We start from the raw sequence: 20,843 nt of genomic DNA, 5'->3' as shown, positions 1-20,843 counted from the left end.
GGTACGCTTGTTTCAGACGCCCACGAAATTGATAGTACCGAGTCTCGCAAGGGCGAATTGGCACCACAGAACGTTCGTGACGAGCACCTTTCTTCAGCAGAAACAATTGGGAAGCATGTCCCACCAAACCCCCAAATCCAGCTCTGGCGCCGTGCAAGAGCCTAGCCACCACCAGAACCACACCCACGCCAAAACCCCCGAATCCCATTCCCACGCCCACGCCGACTCCCACTCCCATGGCGGCGTCCTCTCACATACCCACACCCACCACCAGCCTAATGAACTCCTCCAGACCAGCGCCCTGTCTATCTTGTCCAACCCGGCTGTCCGGATCACCTGGATCGGCCTTCTTGTCAACGTGGCAATGGTAGTGTTCAAGGGCTTCGGTGGTGTCTACTTCCACTCACAGGCATTGATTGCCGACGCCATCCACTCGGTATCGGACATGGTGGCAGACTTTCTCACTTTGGCCACCGTCAACGTGGCAACCAAAGTGGGCACTCCCATCAACTTCCCTTTGGGTTATGGCAAGATCGAGACCGTGGGCTCGCTCTTGGTTTCGGGAGTATTGCTTTTTGCCGGAGTCTCTGTCGGCTGGTCTTCCTTACTCCAGATCTTTGAGTTCACCTTACCCTCCTTCCTCTACGATTACGTGGCCACCATTCAAATAGGCCATTCGCATAGCCATGGTGCTCCTTCTTCCAGTCCCTCGGGCCACAGCCATAGCCATTCACACTTGGGTTCAGAGGAGTCGGCTCCAGTGGTAAGAGACATTCCCAACATCAATGCTGCCTGGTTGGCAGCCGCCTCCATCGTGGTGAAGGAATTGCTTTACAGAAAGACTATGCAAGTAGCAGTAAAGACAAATTCGAAGGTGTTGGTTGCGAACGCATGGCACCACAGAGTGGACTCCTTGACTGCTGCCGTAGCATTGGTCACCGTTACTGGTGGCGTTATGTTCAACGTGGCTTGGCTCGATTCCATTGGTGGCTTATGTGTTTCGTTGTTGATTATCAGAGCAGGATGGGGCACATTCAAGTCTTCATGGTTCGAAATCATTGACAGAGGTGAAAAGCCAGGTGATGAAACTTATGATAAGGTGTCGGGTATAGTTCAAGCAGAGGTTGATGAAAACTTGAACAACTTCACTATTTCTGAATTGTCAGTGATGACTTCCGGTGCCAATACCAATATCTACTTGACTTTGAAAACCTCTCAATCTTACACCTTGAAGGAGTTGAACGAATTTGAGCTGAAGTTCGAGTCATTGATCAAGAAGGATGACAAGTTCATCCGTAACGTCTATGTCAAATTCAAGTATGAATGAATGAACCTTGATTCCAGAATAAACAATCTTGATTGATGAGAACTACTCCTTTATCAAACTGTACATGCTACATGTGTGCTGCTGTTTACTTTCTTATGACATTCGCTAGCTTGACTAGCTCATTTGTATATACAAGATAAAAGTAAATATATACATCACTTCTTAGACTTCTTGGCCTTCTTTGGTTGGTCTCCCTCAATAAATTTCAAAATATCCTCAACAGATTTAGAAGCGATCTCTGGGTCTGGAATAGCAGACTTCTTTCCATTCTTCGTCTTCTTCTTTGATTCTGGGGCTTTTGGAGCTTGGACTGGAGCCTTCTTAGCTTGCTTTGCAAGTTGCTTCTTTTGCTTTTCTTGAGCTTCAAGGAATTCAAGATACTTGGCGATGCTTCCGGAATACTTAGAAGATTGTCTGGATAAGAAGTCGTCTGGTCCAAGAACCTTGGTAAAGATGTCTTGAGCAATTGAGAAGAAATTCAAGGATTCCTTAAACTTACCAGAATTCAACAACAACAATGCCAAACTGTAGTAGATACTACCAGTCAATTGAGACACGGGACCGTTGGTCTTGATAGACAAGCCTAAGGCCTCCTCGAACAACTTAGCAGCAGATGGGTATAACTTGACTCTAGTCAAGCTCTCGGCTAAGTTGGTCAATGTAGTAACCAAAGTAGGATGGTCTCTTCCATAAACAGTTGACCAAACGTTGATAGCTTGCTTGTACAACTTCAAAGAGTTGACGAGTTCCAAGTTCGATGACTCGTAAAATCCTGAGTTCATGTAAGCAGAGATGGTATCATAAGAGTCAAACCCAGTAGTTCTTTCGGCCAATATAATTGCCTTACGAGCCAAAACTGCGGCCTGGTACTCTAAACCGATATCAGCATACACTTGAGAGATCATTGAGAACAACTTAGCAGTTTCTGGATGGACAATACCGTATAATTGTTCTTGGATGTTGATCAATTCATTGAGCAAAGAAGCTCCGGTTTCCTTGTCTCCTTGATAGATGTGAGCTCTGGCACTCTGGAAGATCTCGTCAATAAGAGAAGACTTGTAACCGGAGTCCTTGACAAGAGGGAGGAAGTTAACAATGTCATCAGCAACGAAAGTAGAAGAACGAGGAGTGACCTTTGTGGTAGCGACAGAGGCACTTGCAGATTTCTTCTTGTTCTTCTTAGACTTGGCGGTCTCAATGACTTGTGTTTCAACTGCCAATGAGTCCTTCACTTGATCGAATTCTTCCTTAGTGAAAACATAATCTTGAGATTTCCATTGGATACCAAACTTGATGGCAATTTCTCTCATCAACTGGACAGGGTGGATCAATTTCTGGTTCCATTCCTTTGGTAAAGTGTATCTGAATCTTGAGTAAACTTCCTTCTCAATCAAGAAAAAGACACCCTCGCTTGTAAGCTTGACCCACTCCAAAGCATTCTCATCAATGAAGCTCTTGACAGTTTCGTCAATGACAACTTCTGGAGTGGTGGTGATGTTGCTTCCTAACAAACAGTTATGGAAATGAGCAACAAAGGAAGGGAACAAGAATTCGGGGACACCTACGGAAAGTTGACGCAACAAGTGCTTGACGGCTCTAGCAATCATTTCTTGAGTAGCAAGTCTGTGAAGGGTGGTGTAGTTGGCAATGATTGGTTGGAAGGTTCCCTTAGTTTGTTCAGGTTCTGTAGAAGATTCCTTGGATTCGTCCTTAGATTCTTCATTAGAATCGTCCTTAGATTCTTCCTTGTCCTTAGACTCTTGCTCCACCTTTGCTGCTTCATCGGCTTCCTTCTGTCTTTGTTCAGCAAGCTCGATGTTTTGCTGGATAGTCTTTTCTTCTTCCTTCACCACTTGGTCCCTCTTGATCAAGGCTTGTTCAGCAAGGTAACCCAAGTATCTCAAGTTGATACCTTGCTTGTGTAACGATTCACTCAAGTGCTTTCCGTCGAAAGGAGCCACCTGCGAAGGGAACTCAGTCAAGAATTCTTCGATTAAAGTGTCCTTGATAAACTTCGACAAAACTCTAACTTCATCTTGATCTTCCTTCTTCTCGTTGATACCTGAGAAGGCATCTGGGTTGAAAACAGCCTTGTCGGTTGGCAAAACAATCTGGGCCTTTTCTTCATCAGACTTACCCTCCTTTTCAAGCTTGGCATTCTCTTCCTTAATGTAGGTAGAAATTTCCCTCTTCCAGTATTCGGCGACGGCTTCGTGTCTGATAAGAGCCTCACCATGTGGGTACGAGTCTACCTTAGCACTATCGTAGTGTGCTTCAATAAATTCAATATCACGAGGACTGGTTCTGTATAAATCCATAATGTATTTACGACCATCAGAACCTCTAACACCCTTAGTATCCTTGGAAACAACGAGCTCTCCGTCGGATTTGATCTCCTCGCTCAATTCGACGGTGTGGGGCTTCAAATGGAAAGTCTCGGCAACTTGCTTCAAAGGCTCAGTGAATGATTCATCCCTCAAGATGGAGGAGTTGTCACTGGATAAACCATAGACAACCTTTTCATCAACTTCAGTTTCAGAAGTTTGGTTGAAAATACCTGGTACAGGAGCTTGACAAACAACTCTCTTACCCATGAAATCAACGATACAGGTAACCAAGCTGTAGATACCGCTGGCATCAACTCTGTTCAACACCTTAATGGAAGCCAAATCCTTACTTGAAGCATATCTAGAAGCCTCAGCACCGCCGGTTGTGTCAAACAAGTCAACAGTAGTGGCACCAGAGGTGTAGAAAATACCATTCTTCAAGTAAATTTGCTTATCTGGCTCTTCATTTGGGTTCATTGGGGTTAAGTTACCCTTAATAATGTTGATTGCGGTTTCGCTGGCAAACTTGGTGAAATCAGCTAAAGTCTTGTGGATCAACTTCTCCTTGAGGATACGTTCTTGGATATTGGAGTTTGGCAATTCCCTGATAGCTTGAATATCTTCATTCCATTCCTTTATGATTTCTGAGCCATCGACACCGTTGTTTAAAACAGGCAATTGGAATCTGGATAAGTCTGGGTGGATCTTAACCTTGTCAGCATTTACCAACCATGGGGATGCTAAGAATGAATTGTTTGGCAACAAGTAAGTCTCAGGGTGCTCAGTTGAAGTTGACAATGTAATTTCATTTTCCTTGATAGTTTTAGAAAACGATGGAGATAAAGAGTCTACCAAGTTGTATAACAAATAGCTCTTGGAGAACTTACCCTTTTCATTCACCTTCATGTCAGCATTAAAGTTTGCGGTAGAGGATTGGTTGACAAAAAATCCCGAGTACGAACAAGTGATGTTGAAGGTCTCACTTTCTAAGGTTTGCAATGTCAAGTACAATAAGTCACCCTTGGTCTTACGGAATGCTGGGACTGGAGACCATTGGGAAACAGTCAAAGACTTAACAGGAATCTTTAATTGGTCACGCAAGCTGTTGAACTCAGCAAATTTGGAAATGGAGGAATCATGTTCAGTAATAGTCTTGGTGGTTTCAACGATTTTTTGCAAGTCCTCCTCGGAGATTTTGGATTCTTCCGCCTTTTCTTCAGATTCGGCACTGTTTTCCTTCTGTTCTTCTTCTTCTTTTGGTTCCTGTTCTTCTTTTGGTTCTGGGACCTTCAAATCGGTCAAGCCGAGATCATTGAACTTGGTGACACCACTGGAAACACCAAAATCTTGGGAGATTTTGTCAATGTAGTGCAAACCAATCACTTCTCTGAATCTAGTAATTTGTTCAAAAACACCAGCCAAGTTGTAGGCTACTTCTTTGATAACCAAGTGTAATTCCGTCACTTCACCCTCCAAGCCCAAGGTTTCGAGAATCTCCGAGTATGGAGAGATTTCATCAAACTGCTCGGTGATATTGACACCACGTAACAGCACACTGTAGTTGGTCAAGTTCTTGGTAGCAGGTAAGAGAAGTAACACCTGTTTAAGATCGGCCAAAGTTTCACTAGTAGTAGAAGGAACCTCCAAGACTTCCTGTGACTCGGATAAGCATTTTGGAAGCTGGATTTTCAAGGTAATTTCCCTACTTTCAGCCTGGACGGCATCGTTTGTTTCTGGTGCCGACATTTGCTTGTTCGTGTAGTAAATTTTTCAACAATTTTTCATTTTTGGCCTCGAGCGAGGTAGTGAGAACGAATTGATCGCAGTTGGCGAACGACGTTTTGTGTTATCCGCCGTAAGCGGGTCATATGTAGTATACCCAACATTGACGCCAGGCCAACATTAAAAGCATCCTTTGCATTTCTGTTCGGTCTGTCGGTCAGATGATTGCCAGTCCCGTTTATTGAAATATGGGGTAGACAGAAGTGATGTCATGGGTGGAACCTCAATGCGACCAATATCTGGAAATAATACATGGTTGGGTTTAGATTACGTAAAGAGGGCTAATGTCAAAATCGATTCAGATTGGGCTGAATTTGTGTAAGGAGTGATGGATTAGAGGGTACAGCAATGATCGACTTTTACCACCAGCTCGTCGGTGAATTCAATGGTAACTGCACTCAGCAGCCAAGTTGTTGTTGAGATCCCAGCACTAGAAACAAAATCAATGCCACTCTCCATACCACTCACCATGCCACTCTCACCTAGTAAAGGGTTTACCCACCTACGATTGCCAGTTCCTCTCATAAATATTTATTAATTATTAATCTACTCTCTATGTACAGAAATAGAGCCAGCAGCCACTATTGTGATTGAATGGATATCGTATCTAATTAGCCCATTTGGATCTAGCTCTCAACTTAGGACCATTGAGGTAGAATAGGATTGGAATTGCCAACATAGCAAGTGTGAGGAAACCCAAAATGGAAGATCCCCAACCAACTGCGAATCTATCAGTTTTCAAGTTATTGAATAAGGCATGTCCAAATAATGGGAAGACACCAGCAATAACAGATCTGAACAAATCATTACCAGCAAACACTGAGGCCAAGTATCTGTAGAAGGACATACCCAAATAATTGAACAAAGTTTGGAAAATGAGGAAAGCACCGGCTGCGAAAATAGCGGCACCGATCAAAGATCCAATCCAGTGGAGATCCTTTGCAACAGTCCATCCGAAAATGAAGGTTCCAATTGGCATAAGAGTACCACCAATAATAGCAACTGGAATGAATACTTCGGGAACAACCATTTCACCTGCCAACAATTTTGCAGTGAAAGCTTTTCTGACCCACAATAAATAAATAATACAACCAATTCCAATACCGACGATAATGGAAACGTAAGAAACACCCATCTCGACCAAAGTAAATCCATAGACACCAAGGTACGCAATTGGGTAAGCCTCGAACCAAAGGTACAAAATGGAATACACCAAGGCAATGTACATGTTGATCATCAACACCACAGGCTCGGCGATAGAGATTTCAATTGGTCTCCACAACGTTTCAATAGCAATTTCACGAACAGTCAGCTTAGAATTAGCAACTTCGTCTTCGGTAGTAATATTCATGTTGCCAGTCTTTGCTCTCAATCTCTTGGCTTTCCTCAAGAGAAGAGTCTTGGAATAAGATTCAGGCAAGAAGAAGAGAAGAGTAATAAATGAAGTACCACTAATGATAGCCATGAACCAGAAAGTCCATCTCCATCCACCCTTGACAGTTAACACTGAACCAACCAAAGGACCGAGAGAAGGTCCACAGACTGCAGCCATTGCCCAGGAAGCAATACCGATAGGAGCATAAGGCATAGCCAACACATCAACAACGGAAGCACCACCAGTGGCCAAAGCAGGAGAAGCAAAGACACCACCGAGAAGTCTCAAAACACTCAAGGAGGCAATGTTCTTTGCCAATGCAGTTGGGATTTGTAAAATGAAGAAGATGAATAACGTCACCACATAAATAGAAGTTCTACCAAAAATAGCGTTTTCAGACATGGGGGAGAAAACCATTGGGCCAATACCATAACCAATGACGAACATGGACAATGGTAAAGCGGCCAAGGTCTGACTGATTTGGAACTCCTCCATAATTTCCTCGATACCCGGGGTATACACAGCTGAGCCGATGTAGACAGAGGTGGTCAAGAATGCAATTTCAAAAATGAAGAACGCCTTTTGGATGAAGGGCCAGTTCTGAGGGTTTTCAGGGTCATCTTCGCCGTCCCAGTCAACGTAGATATTTGTGTCTTTTGCAACGGTTTCGCTAGAAGCGGCAGAAGTGGCATCCAATTCTTTTGCTTCCGTTTCACCGGCAGCAACATCTGAATCCTCTGTAAGTTCCTTGCTTGGAGCCTTGTAGTCTGGAAGGTACTTCTCAGCGGGAACGTAGTCGGCAGCTTCTTCTTTGTGAGTGAAGACTTTCTTGCCAGATAAATGATAGACCATCCGGCCGAAAAAACTATCTCTTATAAAACGATAATGCATGCTTAAGATAATTTGTTGTAGTTGACAAGAATATGAAGGTGAATGGGGCTACCTTTATACCAATTGCAAATCCAAGATAAGTAGAGGCAAGATTACAAATTCACCAGATTAAGTCATCACCACAAAGCTAGTTTGCAAAGGCACAAACCAGAGATGAGGTGTGAGGCTTGTAACATTACTAATTACTATAGGCAAGTAGAATTATAAAATGCAACATTTACGGCCAAGCAAGCGGTTACGAATCAAACGAAACCCAAAATGGACGAAAGGCTGAACTACACCAGCAGGACAATGTACCTAGGCGAGTACCGGGCAGATATTCGAGGGTAAATCCGGTCGGTATCACTGCGACAGAACGTGCGAAATTGCTGCGGCAATGCGTTAGATTAGATCTCTAACCGTTTCCGGGGGTGAATCACTGATTATTAATTATCAGGGAAGTGCCCCTACACTGGACTGGAGCTACCAGCAGAACCTTAATCGAGGAGGGGGCGGGCGGGGGGCAAACGAGCTAAAACTGTGGCTTAGACCCTTTAGACTCAGCAGCCGTAGAATGAGTCAGCGGCCCAAAGTTTAAAACTCAGTGGCAATTGGTGGACTACGGATGGTACGGGTTTAGTCTAGGGACGGCTGTATATTGCGACGGACCAGAGGCGGTGTTAATCCATGTGCGCGGATGCGGGTAGGGTTAGCACCGTGGCGGGTACTGCACATCGCACATAAAAGGGTGCAAGTGCAATAATAGACGGCTGTGAATGCTTCCGGCGGAAATTCTCTCCGTGTAGTTCCGTAACGTTATCGTTGGATTTCTGGAACGTTCGTGTCTGCACTTGTGCTCGTAGGTAAAACAAGAAGCAAGTGGCTGATTCAATACCACGATTGGGTGAATACATACATGACTAATCGAAAGCTTGGTTATGATTCTTAGTTGGCTTTTTTAATGCAATTGGACCCTGGTTTAGTATGATCAAGTTGCTTGAACTTAGTAATTCTCCAGTAGTGGTTTTTGTGAGTTTGAATTTTCCTGCTTTTGCGTCCATTTTTTTGACTATTGAAGTGAATCCAGTTTTCTGAGCCGTGCTATTTTTGGAGTGATCAAGTTCTCCTTGTTCTCGTTAAATGGCCATATCCGGTTTTCAGTGGATGAGAACCGTATTATATCAGTAATGCAATTATTTCATGGTAAGGGTGATCTTGTGCTAGCATCATTGCTGTATTTAGAGCAATAATGAAGAATAATTAATACGATAAAACTCAATTGAGTTTGGCAATATTTCCTCGTAGCCGTATTGAGCCCAACCAGATCTTTGAAGATACCAGAAGATCAAAGTTCCATGCAAGCAATTCCTACATTTCCACTACCTAACTTCCTTGCTATGAATCACGTTTGGTTTGAGTTGTGATGGTTGCACTTGACTGACAGCTGAAAAATGTTATATTACTATGTTTTTGGACGAATTGGCACAAGAATTGTAAGCTTCAGTTTATAAATAAGGAGAATAGCTATCATTATTGGCACTCTTCCGGTCTTTGAGGGTAAATAAATGCAAATCTAGTCAAAATTCGTTCACTAGAATCGCGAGAACGGGTGATGAAGAGTTCTATGAGCTTAATTTAGGTAATTTCGAAAATCTGGTTCTTCTTGTATTGGATCATTAAAAATTCCTTTTAATCACACTTTACAAAATTGTTTTAATTCTGCGAAATGTATCGAAAAATTCACAAAATTCGTTGAACAACTTCAACTTGACGGGATAATCGAATAAACATGTAAAAAGAACTTTACTTGCAATTCCCAGGCTCTTTCCCTTCACAATTGCAAGATGATCATCCTCAGGTAGGCTTTTACCCAAACCAAGCCGCAAAACTGCCTTCCACTACCCTGACCGATCGGAGTGCACTAAACATGCAGTCTCATCAAAGTCATATTCCGTATCTGGCAACGCGCAGCACACGTTTGAATATCACCACCACCATGTCCCTGATAGACCTCTTGGGGAACACTCTTTCACAGGTCGATGTTCCGGTGTCACTGGATCCCAAGACTCACATTCACGAACTTCCCTTGGAGATTCTCATCCAGATCTTTTCCAATCTTGATCCCATCCAGTTGAATACCATTAGATTGGTGTGCAAACGGTGGAGGTTTGCTGTGTCCGACAAGGAGACATGGCTCAACTCATTTAGTTTGAAGTTCGGCACATCTAGGAGCTTTCCTACCTTGACTGACTCAAGACAGTGGATGGTGGAGTACTTCGATCGTTTAAGGTGTCTCAAGAAGTGGAACAAAGCAGTGGCGATTCATAAGTCATACCTTTTGATCAACAACGAGTTCAGAAACGTGGCAACGTGTGTCTCTAATTTCAATAATAACGAAGGCTGGGGAAAGCTTATGACGTTCTCCCCAAGATTCGGAAATATTGCCATTTGTAATCTCAAGAACGGGAGAAACCAGAGCTTTATTCCTGGTGGGAACAACGTATTCGGGCAAATCTTCAGCTACGACATTAATTGGAACTACTTGTTAATGGGGAGAGCAGATGGTGAAGTGGTTTTGAAAAACCTCTTAACATCCACCTCATCTGGTGCCAATCGTTCTTCACAACTGACATTCATTGATGATCTTGATTCGATAAAAAGCCCAGTGACTGCTGTATGCTTGAACTCCTTGACCAATATTGACAAACACAAGCAAAGGGTCGACATAATATCAGGTACATTGAATGGTAAATTGAGATTGTGGAATTTAAGCAAGGTATTGGTAAAGGTCATCGAGTTCGAGAATGAGTCAATTATCAATATCAGGTCAGACTTCAAGAGTTTTATCATAATTAATACCCAGATTAACGTCTACGTTATACACTTTTCTAATCATACGATCTTGGCCCAGATACCACTTGGCTTTGAAATTGAATTGTCGGACAATACTTTTGTTCCGTCCAACTACTTTTACGGAACACCTGGCCCTGATGCAAAGAATAACTTGGATGTCGATTTCGGAGATTCTAACATCATAATTACTTACAGGTCACATATTAGAGTTTTCAACTTTAAAGTACCCACTGCCATTAAAAGCAGAGAGTTAGACTTGCCCAACGATATGTTTGTGACATTATCCAGCATGCAGACATGCCCCAGTCATAAGACAGGCTCACATTCGTCACGGAATGTCAAGCTTGTGGGGCTGGATGAACTCCTTTACGCCAATGCCCTCAGTGACGGGAGTGTGATTACTTGGAAGATACGTGATTTTACAGACAAACATATCATTCCTCAGTGCAAGATAACACCCGAGTTCAGCAAGTACTCGCCTGACCTCTCCAACTACATTGGCAACGAGAACTTCGGAACCATTACCGCAATTGCATTGAACGGGGTAGTAGTGGCCATCGGAGGCTACAACGGGTTTACCAACCTCCACAATGTTTTTACAGGAGAGTTTATCAAAGAAGCATCTGTTAAGTACCCCAAGAAGATGTCCCATATGTACAACGAGTTGATTCCAGTGAACCGCATCTTGTTGAACGATGTTCCCAAAGAAACCAACGGATTAATTGTATGCGGAGACACGGTGCAATATTTCCAGTTTGGAGAAACCGAGCTCATCAACAGCTCCACCACTTCGGGCACTTCAGGAGTCCACAAAAAGAAAATCAACTCTGGGGTACTCAACAAGCACGAGTCCAAAAAGAAGATCCGAGACCAGATTGATGACTACGACACCCAGGTGTACTTGGAGAGCGAGAGACAAAAAATGTTTGAAAAATACAATGGGCTGTTCGACGAGGAGGACGAGCTTTCCATTGCTCTAGCCATGAGTCAGAGCCAGGCCCCACCCATCGACGAAGACGAAGAGCTTGCGCGGGTGCTAGAACTCTCCAAGCTCGCTCAGAAGGAAGAAATTCACGTGGCACAAGTGCGAGATCCGGACCCGGAGTCAGATTTGGCGCCAGCAACAGAGGGAGCACTGGTAGACGAGGATGACGAGTTGCGGAGAATCCTAGAACTATCATTGATAGAGCAATAGAACCGCCTAGGCACGGTTGGTAGCCATGCCTGGGGCTATACCCGCGGCTTGCTGGGTGGCAAAACCGCCCCGAACGGCGCTATACCTGCGAGACAATAACATGGATGCGACAACGCCTCGCTTAGTGCAATCATTCAAGCTCCAGCTCAGCTGCTGCAATAACACAACTCAGAGGACAGACCTTCGTGTGTTACGAATTGGCGTTATTATGTTTGGCCCCACCACTCACTGCTTGTCTGCAATGAATATAGAATAATAGACATGACTCACTAGTAGTAGCAGGGACATCCGAGTGGTCCCATGCGCGGGCTCCGTGATCCTCCGCTGCTCCATGCCTAATACGTCCGTGCGTGCGCGCCCACCAATCATTGGGATCCGTTCGGAACCTGTAAACTTTGCACCCTCAAAAATTTGCCAGTTAATCTAACATATAGTTCAACCGACCTACTTCCCTAATTTATCCACTACCCCTTGGGTTGCTTGCATTGCTCCTTCGTTTATTATACCACGGCAGTCTCCGCTTGCTGATTTTTCATTCCAGATCACCATCGCAGGCTAACTGCCCAACCATACCTCTTTGCATCGGTGACTCAACAATAACTGCCGCAGAACTGTTGGCTCCTCCCCCCGAAGTAGCATCCTCTCAACATGGTGTTCTCCAACTTCATCAAGTGCTCCAAGTGCTCGCCTCACGATAGGTTGCAGTTCTTCCAGAGCTCTCATCCATACCTCAACAACAATTCGTTGATAAATTACAGATGGTTCCAGAACAAGAGATGGACCAACCCAAACCCTTCCAGTGCCTCGCAAAACTACTTAACCATTGATAATGGCCATTATGGGTTGTACTACACCGTGTACAACCATGATGCTGAGCGCAAGAAGTCTGGCCAGTCCGCACCATTGGGTGATACCCTTCTTTCATTCATTATCACTCATGAGGACCACTCGAGGTCTTGTTTTGACTATGCCACCCAATTTTTCATCCTGAGAATTAATCAAGACATCTACAACAACATCACCCAAATTAAGAACATCTCCAAGAAATTTTTGTCCGCCATGTCTGTTATTACCCCGAAAATCAGGAGCTTCAATCCAAAACATGATTGTCCAGTCAGGTACTTTTCTTCAATGGCTATTGGAAAACAAAAAATAATATATCATAGCCCTGAGCCTAAACAGCACCAGTACACTGCCAAGCAGGAAGATGCAGTGACCATTCATCAGCATATCGAACAGCAAGACGTCAACTTCGATTTTATACAGCCAGTTGCTCAATTAGAGTCAACCGAATCAGAGACATTTGAATCTAACTTTTTTCAAACTCAAATTTCCAGTATCTTAGACATTTACAATAACTGCTCCAGCCCAGAGCAGTTGAATATGATTTATCCATTATATCAGTCGCTAAAGAGAAACGATATCACACTTCCAACTATTGAGCTCTATAATGTCATTTTGCATTCCATTTCAATGAGATCCTTGGACTCAGAATTAACCTCAGAGTCTATCGAGTCAAAGTTAACTAACTTGTTGACAATTTACCAAGACATTTTGAAGAGCTCTTTGAAGCCTAATGCAGAAACGTTTAACATCATTGTGACAAACTTGTTTGATGGCAGCATAAATGTGTCAAAGTTATCATCCTCCTCCTCAAATATTTTCATTCATCGCAACTACTCTAACAAGGCCAAAGAATTCGGACAAATTGGTATTGAATTATTTGAATCTATCCAAAAGAAGGAACAGTTAAACTTGATAGGCATAATTCCAAAACTTTTGGAGGTTTTGCGTTCTTACCCAGAATTAGTTGGTAAACCAATTTCAGCTCAAATAGTGCCATTTGTCTATTTGCCTGCCAGCGCAACTAATCAAAGATTTCTTGAAAATTTGATCGAGTTCACCAAGCATTTTACCAGAATTGGAATGTTCGAAGGCAGTTCCGAGAAGACTTATAAGTTCATTGTTTCGGTTTATGAACAATACAAAGAGTCTGAACTTAAAATTAATGATGAATTTTCGATGTATGGAAAATTGATTGAATCGTTAGTCTACAATGACCAATTCGTATTGGCATCAAAGTTTTTGGATGATATCTTGATGGACTACAAGCACTCGATTGAGAACAACATTAAACCAAAGAAAAATCAAATTTCGGCGGTAATTTCCTCATACATCTCAGCAATCATTAATAAGAACCAAGAGGACTTGGATAAGGGCTATGGTTTATTAAGAAAATTTAACGGAATTGGCTATCTTCCTGAATTGTCAAACTCATTGTACAATGATATGATTGTCAAGTACATTGACAAGTACCATGCGAACTTGATGAAGAAGTCTAACATGAACCAAATGATGCCTAATTCAATACTTGACGAAGAACAAAGATTCATTTATGAGAACATTTGGAGTCTTTACAACTACATGGCGATTAGAAGAGATTATCAAGAAACTTCCACCATGAATTTGATTGAAGAATCAGAAGTATCTCAGCATGCAAGAGATTCTGTGCTATCATTAAGCATTGATGTCGGAGATCATGAAAGGATATTCCAAGTTATCAAGGAAATTCTTTTGAAAAATCACTTGGTTTTTGATATTATAGGTTTTAAAAAGCTTTTGAGTTACCTTTACAATGGAGTTGTTTACAATGCCAATGATCAACCTTTCAACCAATACTATTTTGGACTTATTTGGAATCTTTTCGAATGCCAGTCTAGTTATTACAACAGTTCCTCTATTGAGATAAATGAATTTTTATCTGAATCGGTAAACTTCTTGATGGTCCCAAATGTCAATGAACACACCAACGAATACAACATTAAGTTATTTTTGGAGTCCCCTATTGTGCAACATGCAGTAGGTAAATTTGATTTACAAAGTGATAACATTTTTGGTTTGATTATGATTTCTAAAACCTTAATGCAATACAGAGGTAATGACGCTAAAACTTATAATCAGATTTTGGAATTTCAATCGAAGTTAATCAACCAATTTGAAGACATTGATAACCTTTATATTGAGTTTGCTGAGGATATGCTTCAGCACAAGGCTGATTTATTGCAGCAGTTTAAGCATTTGATGAGCTCCTTGGAAAGTGAAAAAATTAAATTGACAGATAATATCATAGATGCATGCAAAGCGTGTGATGTCGAAGTGTTGAATGAAATATCCGAAGAGAACTTGGAGCATACAATGAAATATGACTTAAATTTGTCTTACCTACTTAACGTCAATTACGATGTTGGTATAGACAATTTCATAAAGTCATTCAGAAAGGGTTTGACATTTAACTCAGGTACTTGGGAGATTGTTCTCAATTATAAATTTCTTTCAGAATTGACTGCTTATTCATCACCCATAAAGATTTCCGAATTGATTGGTAGAATTTGGGAGCTGAGAATTGATACTGAATCAAAAGTTCAGCATATTAGCACATTGATTAATTTCAAGGACGACAAGATTAATATCAAGGTTACAGAATCTTTGATTAAGGAAGCATCATTGTTCAAAGAACTGGATTCAATGGATTCAGTCTTGAGTTCATTGATTTCCGCCGTTTCTAGCTCCAAGAACGTTTATTTGAAAAGCTTGTTCTCAAAGGTTGGTTTATTCCATCATATGTATTCGGAGGGAGAAAATGGACGCTGGGTTGCTGAATACTTGAAGCTCTTGGTGAAACAAGGTGAGTTTGATGAGTGCATTCAGTTGATCGAAACATTCAAGCTTATGGAAACCAGAAACACCCCTGATGATCAGGGCTTCCAAGTGACTGTTGCTGTATTAGAGGCTTATTTAAATTCTGGTAACTTGCAAAAGTTCATGTCCGTTTTCAAAAACAACTTCATGGATATCAATATTCTAAGAAAATCACCAGAGTTGGTGGGTTTGCTAATCACCTACTACATGAAATTAGGAGGAAAAGAAAATATTGAGGTCGTTTTATCGAAGTTTTCTGAACTCTCTAATGCTAGTCAGCAAACAAAAGAACTTTTTTTAAATGCAAAGTTAGTTAACTCATTGCAGTCGGAAAAGGTTGAAAGCGTGGGAGAGGGTATTGAAGCTGGTTCAATCAATGAACTTGCAATGAAGTTGTTGATAAGTGACGACATCAAGAATATGGCTGAGGTGTTTAAGGCAAACGATGGATTGATAGTCAATAAAGTGACCAAAAATCGTTTGGTTGACAGTATATTGGACAACCTACTTCAGGCTTCAGCTCAAGCTACAACCGACCAGAGAATCTCTAACCAAACCTTCCAGAGAGCTTTAAGATTTTTCAAGCTAATTTCATACCGTGCATTAGATGTTAAGCAACTTCTCAAGGTTATTAGAATTCTCACCATAAACAAATCTAGAGAAACATTGAATATTTTATTGTCAAAGCTTGTTCATAATTCAAGCTTTGCAAGTGTGTTAAATTTTTACTTCATGGAGATCAGACTCGTAGCCGAGGATGATAGGATTTTATTGTTGGACTTATTAAAGAAGAGTTTCACATATTTGCAGGATCCTATCAACTTACACACTATTGAAAAATATTGTGAAAGTTCTGGTCTTGATCTTCCTTGTTTTACTGAGGAAGATTTTATCAAAGAGTTACATTAGCTCTTGTGGGTTATTTATAGGGTAGGCTAATGATTACATGATATCATAGATTGAACGTAGAAAGTAGCATATGTCTGATCTTCGAGATGTAGAAACTCCCATTATTACCTCGTCCTAACTTCCCGTTTATGTCTGACCCTTGCGAAATTGAACAAAAAACTATCTTGATCAGTACGGTTTACCCTATACTGAAAAGCCACTCGCTTTAATTGCTTCTCAACGAGAAGGTAGTCTATCGGGCTTTATTACAAATCTCTTTGTACCACGAGAATGGAACTTACCTTTAACCTCCTCCGGAACCGATCGTGGGGGTCTGTACTTAGAACTCCCCGCATTTATTTCAAGCGCTCCGTGCACCGGAGTATTAGGTTCTTATCACACCCTTCTTCCAAAATGTCCAAACAAGCGAACTCCACAGCAATCAACTCTTTCAATTCGAATCATAAGGACTATGACCAGTACAGGCCATCATTTGCGAAGTCTTTTGTGGACCCTTTTTTGGCAGAGTTAGGATTGGCCACCAAAGTCCCTCAATCAAACACGTACAAGATGGATACAAGCAAAGTCATTCTTGAGTTAGCAGCAGGAACTGGTAAATTTACAAGAAACTTGGTTGATAATGGATGGGGTAATGAATCGGACAACTTGATAATCGTGGAGCCAAGTTCAGGAATGTTAAAGTCATTCAAGACCAATTTCCCCAAAATAAGGCCCACAAATATACACAATGCATCTTCGTACGAGCTCCCATTGGCAGACAGCTCGGTGGATTCAGTGCTTATCGCTCAAGGGTTCCATTGGTTTTCGGACCAAGAAAGTTTGAAAGAGATAAACCGGGTATTGAAGCCCAATGGTACTTTAGGCTTGATCTGGAATTTTGACTACCCAAGCCCAAGCCAGAATAGCAAGACTAAAAATGTTACATACATCGAACAGCAGAGTGGACTTTTAGACAAGAGCAAGTTGGACCAGAACTTAAATCCTGAGGATGTATTTCTTGATTATTTTAATAAGGCTCCTTGGAGTAATGAGATTAGCAAGAAGATCTACTCTTATGACGTCGGTGTTCCACAGTATCGTCATGGAAAATGGAGAGGAGCTTTGGAGCTGGACCGTGAATATTTCGATCCAATCTCAGGAGAGCTCTTTTACGCCTATGAGTATTTGATCGATAGAGATAGTATTTATGAATACTGGAAGACCAGATCCTACATTACTTCTTTGAGTGAGAAGGAAAAGATTCAGGTCAAGGAATTTATTGAAGGGGTTGTGGACAAAGCTGAAGAGATATCGCCTAAAAAGGAAGGAAAGTTTGTCAGACCAATGGCCACTCATGCAGTAGTCGTTCCTGTTAAAAAAGCTTAAGCAGGAGGTTGTTGTTTTTGCAAAAGATGCTTAGTTGTTTTATATGAGTTCCATACTTTTGATCTTGAATAAATATATTATGCCCATAGAACTAAATTTGCCTTACCATTCCTGCTCCTCAGTTGCATATTGTTGGCTCCGCGCCGGCGAAACAACCAAATCGGCGAGGATCATCCCAAGGAATTCGTTCCCGCTTTCTGAAAGTTGTTGTTCTTTGGGAATTTTGGATTTGTCTAGAACGTTGGTAAGTTTATTCATGAGGCTAGAACTTTCCTCTTCAGAGGATATGTCTTCTGCGGGTTCTTGCTGAACAACTTCCGGAATATCTGGCATGCGCTGAGATTGTTGGGTGAATGGAGAATCTTGAATCAGAGCATGTTGAGTAGATGACAGTTCAGCTTGTTTGGAGGTATCAATCGATGTTATTTGAACAGTTGACTGAGGCGTTGGCTTCACAGGTCTTGCTCTAGGTTCTGTTCTAACATTTCCTGTAATCCAAATCTTACCTAAGTAATCAAATAACTTGGTAGATTCTTCATCAAACTCAAACACATGGCCTTCGTCAAGCCCATTTCCATTAGTAAGATTATAAGTGGCAATTTGGTTGTATGCACAATAGAAATACCCTTGGCAATTTGGATTATGCATCCAACCCTTTTGTGGACCATAATCTTCAATTCTTCGGTTGTCTAACTCATCCATGTCTTTGTGCCGATGAGTCCAAGATTCCATAAAATCTAATTCCGGTGTGTCATCAATAGGGTTGAACGGTTCCCTTAAATTAGGCAAATCTGGAGGAATAATCGCAGCTCTGATTTGAAGAGGTTTAGAATATTTCTGATTCAATTCCTCTGCTTCAAAAATTGAAAATGGAAAATTGAGTCTGTCTCTGAAAGAACCATTCTTTTTGCAAAAACTGAATCCGGAATTAATCCACAAGAGCTTTCCATTCTTATCGACATGGCCAGGATGTGTCGAGCATAACTCTTGAGAGGTGGTGTTTGGGTAGAATGCATAGGTACTATTTTTGGTTAATTCACCAACACTTGCAGCAGAGTACTCATTAAACTCGTAGCTTTCATCCCCAGACATGGCGAAGCCCAACCAATACATCTCCTTATCTCCCCATATAGATGATCTAGCTGGATCTCGCCAGTAGCTAAGGGGCAAAGTCATCAATATTGGCAAAAAATGATCTTTCTTTTGTAGTGCTACCACACCAGCTTCTTGGAAGTGTCTCCATCCAGTCATGTACTTATTGCTCATAGTCTTATTTGTAACCAATGGAATATTAAATAAGGTATCCATAGACTTTTCGTTGATTGGAAACAATTTGGAAAAGTAATTTGTTTCAATATAATCATTATGATCTCTCAAAGATCTGTCCTTGAAGAAAAATGTTCCTGACTTTTTATACTCATCTGACTCAAAAAATTCTATAATTGGAACTAGGGGTACTGTGTCAGCATCTAGCAAAACCACTTCCTCAAATGAGCTCATTAACAAGGCTAACAATTTATTAGAATATTTGGGGAAACTTTGCTTTTCTTGTTTCTCGATGCTGAACTTGATATTGACCAACCAAATATCTTGTGGCGGAAATTCAGAACCATAATCTTTGTATTGTTCTAACAATTTTAATTCAGGCAAAACATCAAGATGCTCCGAAGCCATACCCGGATTCAATAGGAAATCAATATCCCTGGTTGCCACTAATTCGATGATTCTCCGGGACTTGGTATTGATATCACCATTGTAAACAATTTGGATTGGTAAACGGTTATTAAGGGCCCTAAGTACCCTGATTAGCTTAATCAAGTCACGGACATGCTTATTAGCAGCAGATATGACAATGCCTTTTCCAGAAGTATTCTTGTGAAGAAAGTCAATGAGATTATCATGACCCGGGTCGTACAGAACAGTTTGTCCAGTGAATTGGTTATCTGTATGGAATACTGGGAGTATGTTGTCCCCAAACAATCTGTCACCCTGTTGTGTAAGCCTCTCAAAGGTAGGCAAGGCATGAGTGTTTAAGAATGGAAATAGTTTATTTGAATACTTTTGGTAGATGTCATTCATTTCATGATTCTCATTGTTCACGAAACACTTGCCATAAAGACGCATCAATGTGATGGTATCTGCCATTCCTTGCTCTGCAATTTTTGATGCTTTGTAACTGTTCTTGAACTCTTCATTTATAGTGTTATTGTCAATCCTAGTTATTTCATCGCTTTCGCCCTTAGCCGACTTCTGTTCTTTCAAGATGTCGCTCCTACTTTTGAAGAACATCTTTTTATGATTAATGTTCTTCTCAAATTTTATGTCTCCCCTCCACAGGTCTATAGCCCACTCTGGATTATAAAGTTCATGCTGGTCAAAGAAAGCCTTGCATTTCTCGTTCAATGGTAATGACTGGACTCGCTCAATGTCATTGTCATAAAGCGCTGTGAAATTATCGTATCCCTCGAAAAGGTAATTTGAATAATGGAACTCTTGACGTATTATAGAGTCAGAATTTTTGAAACTTCGATCATCGTACCGATCATGAATTAATAGGTCTTGATAAAAGGCAGACATATCGTCAAAGTTGACTATGCATATCAAGTATAGAATGAGCACCACAACAGTGGCCACCAGGATCAACGTTAGTCTCTTCAATGAGAACCTCATCCAGGATTGATTTACCGTAGGGAATGCTATCAAACGAGTGCTGAAAAATAGTCTGCACGAAGAACAATATGTCTAAAGTCAATGCTCTCGTGCCGTTGAATAGGAAGTTAATGATTGTGATAGGCTAAAGTACACGCGTCAAATTATCGTTCATTGGATCAAACTCATACTATCTCCTAGTCCAGGAACAGATTTGTGTTAAAAATATGGTTAAGCACTCGGCACGTGTTGATTCAGTCTACCACTCTTGGTGATATTTCTTGCACAGTTTTCTAAGCGAAATAGTGGTGGAAAAGAAGTACAAGTGCAGCTTAAGGTCTTGATATGACTTAGTTTTAAGAAGCAAATGATATACGCTCTATGTATCTGGCAAGGTACTCTTGTGGGCGAAGTTATAGGAGAGCGGTTAAGCTAGCGAGGCTTAAGAACGGGAAACTCGGCAGTGTGGGAACTGCACCTCACACAACCAAT

At 41.5% G+C, this 20,843-nt stretch overlaps 7 protein-coding genes across 7 annotated transcripts; 4 read left to right on the top strand and 3 right to left on the bottom strand.

Annotated features, from left to right (window-relative positions):
* Positions 1–115: 115 nt before the first annotated feature.
* On the top strand, positions 116–1,327 carry CANTADRAFT_46495 (uncharacterized protein; the record flags this gene model as incomplete). The annotated part of the gene is made up of 1 exon (XM_020209342.1): positions 116–1,327. One exon carries the CDS (start codon positions 116–118, stop codon positions 1,325–1,327), a length of 1,212 nt encoding a protein of 403 aa, XP_020066051.1.
* Positions 1,328–1,396: 69 nt separating this feature from the next.
* On the bottom strand, positions 1,397–5,494 carry CANTADRAFT_25263 (translation initiation factor 3 subunit). Its single transcript, XM_020207368.1, has one exon. The coding sequence runs from the start codon at positions 5,398–5,400 to the stop codon at positions 1,483–1,485; it is 3,918 nt and encodes a 1,305-aa protein (XP_020066050.1). The 5' UTR covers positions 5,401–5,494; the 3' UTR covers positions 1,397–1,482.
* Positions 5,495–6,043: 549 nt separating this feature from the next.
* On the bottom strand, positions 6,044–7,702 carry CANTADRAFT_20481 (MFS transporter; the record flags this gene model as incomplete). Its single annotated transcript, XM_020206573.1, has 1 exon — positions 6,044–7,702. The coding sequence occupies one exon, from the start codon at positions 7,700–7,702 to the stop codon at positions 6,044–6,046; it is 1,659 nt and encodes a 552-aa protein (XP_020066049.1).
* Positions 7,703–9,677: 1,975 nt separating this feature from the next.
* On the top strand, positions 9,678–11,729 carry CANTADRAFT_88824 (SCF ubiquitin ligase complex subunit; the record flags this gene model as incomplete). The annotated part of the gene is made up of 2 exons (XM_020211500.1): positions 9,678–9,716; positions 9,747–11,729. The coding sequence occupies 2 exons, from the start codon at positions 9,678–9,680 to the stop codon at positions 11,727–11,729; spliced, it is 2,022 nt and encodes a 673-aa protein (XP_020066048.1).
* A 648-nt stretch (positions 11,730–12,377) lies between these two features.
* RPM2 (ribonuclease P) lies at positions 12,378–16,381 on the top strand (the record flags this gene model as incomplete). The annotated part of the gene is made up of 2 exons (XM_020211158.1): positions 12,378–12,842; positions 12,996–16,381. The coding sequence occupies 2 exons, from the start codon at positions 12,378–12,380 to the stop codon at positions 16,335–16,337; spliced, it is 3,807 nt and encodes a 1,268-aa protein (XP_020066047.1). The 3' UTR covers positions 16,338–16,381.
* Positions 16,382–16,730: 349 nt separating this feature from the next.
* Positions 16,731–17,702, top strand: CANTADRAFT_48103 (uncharacterized protein; the record flags this gene model as incomplete). The annotated part of the gene is made up of 1 exon (XM_020209543.1): positions 16,731–17,702. The coding sequence occupies one exon, from the start codon at positions 16,731–16,733 to the stop codon at positions 17,700–17,702; it is 972 nt and encodes a 323-aa protein (XP_020066046.1).
* A 102-nt stretch (positions 17,703–17,804) lies between these two features.
* MNN15 (putative alpha-1,3-mannosyltransferase) lies at positions 17,805–20,372 on the bottom strand (the record flags this gene model as incomplete). Its single annotated transcript, XM_020206572.1, has 1 exon — positions 17,805–20,372. One exon carries the CDS (start codon positions 20,370–20,372, stop codon positions 17,805–17,807), a length of 2,568 nt encoding a protein of 855 aa, XP_020066045.1.
* Positions 20,373–20,843: the final 471 nt, after the last annotated feature.

Source organism: Suhomyces tanzawaensis, assembly GCF_001661415.1.
Source record: "Suhomyces tanzawaensis NRRL Y-17324 unplaced genomic scaffold CANTAscaffold_2, whole genome shotgun sequence".
Taxonomy (NCBI): Eukaryota; Fungi; Ascomycota; class Pichiomycetes; order Serinales; family Debaryomycetaceae; genus Suhomyces; species Suhomyces tanzawaensis.
This window is presented reverse-complemented; position numbering and strand designations above follow the sequence as displayed.

Coding starts and splice junctions, on each gene's coding strand:
- CANTADRAFT_25263 (XM_020207368.1), bottom strand. CDS start 5,400: ATGTCGGCACCAGAAACAAACGATGCCGTCCAGGCTGAAAGTAGGGAA.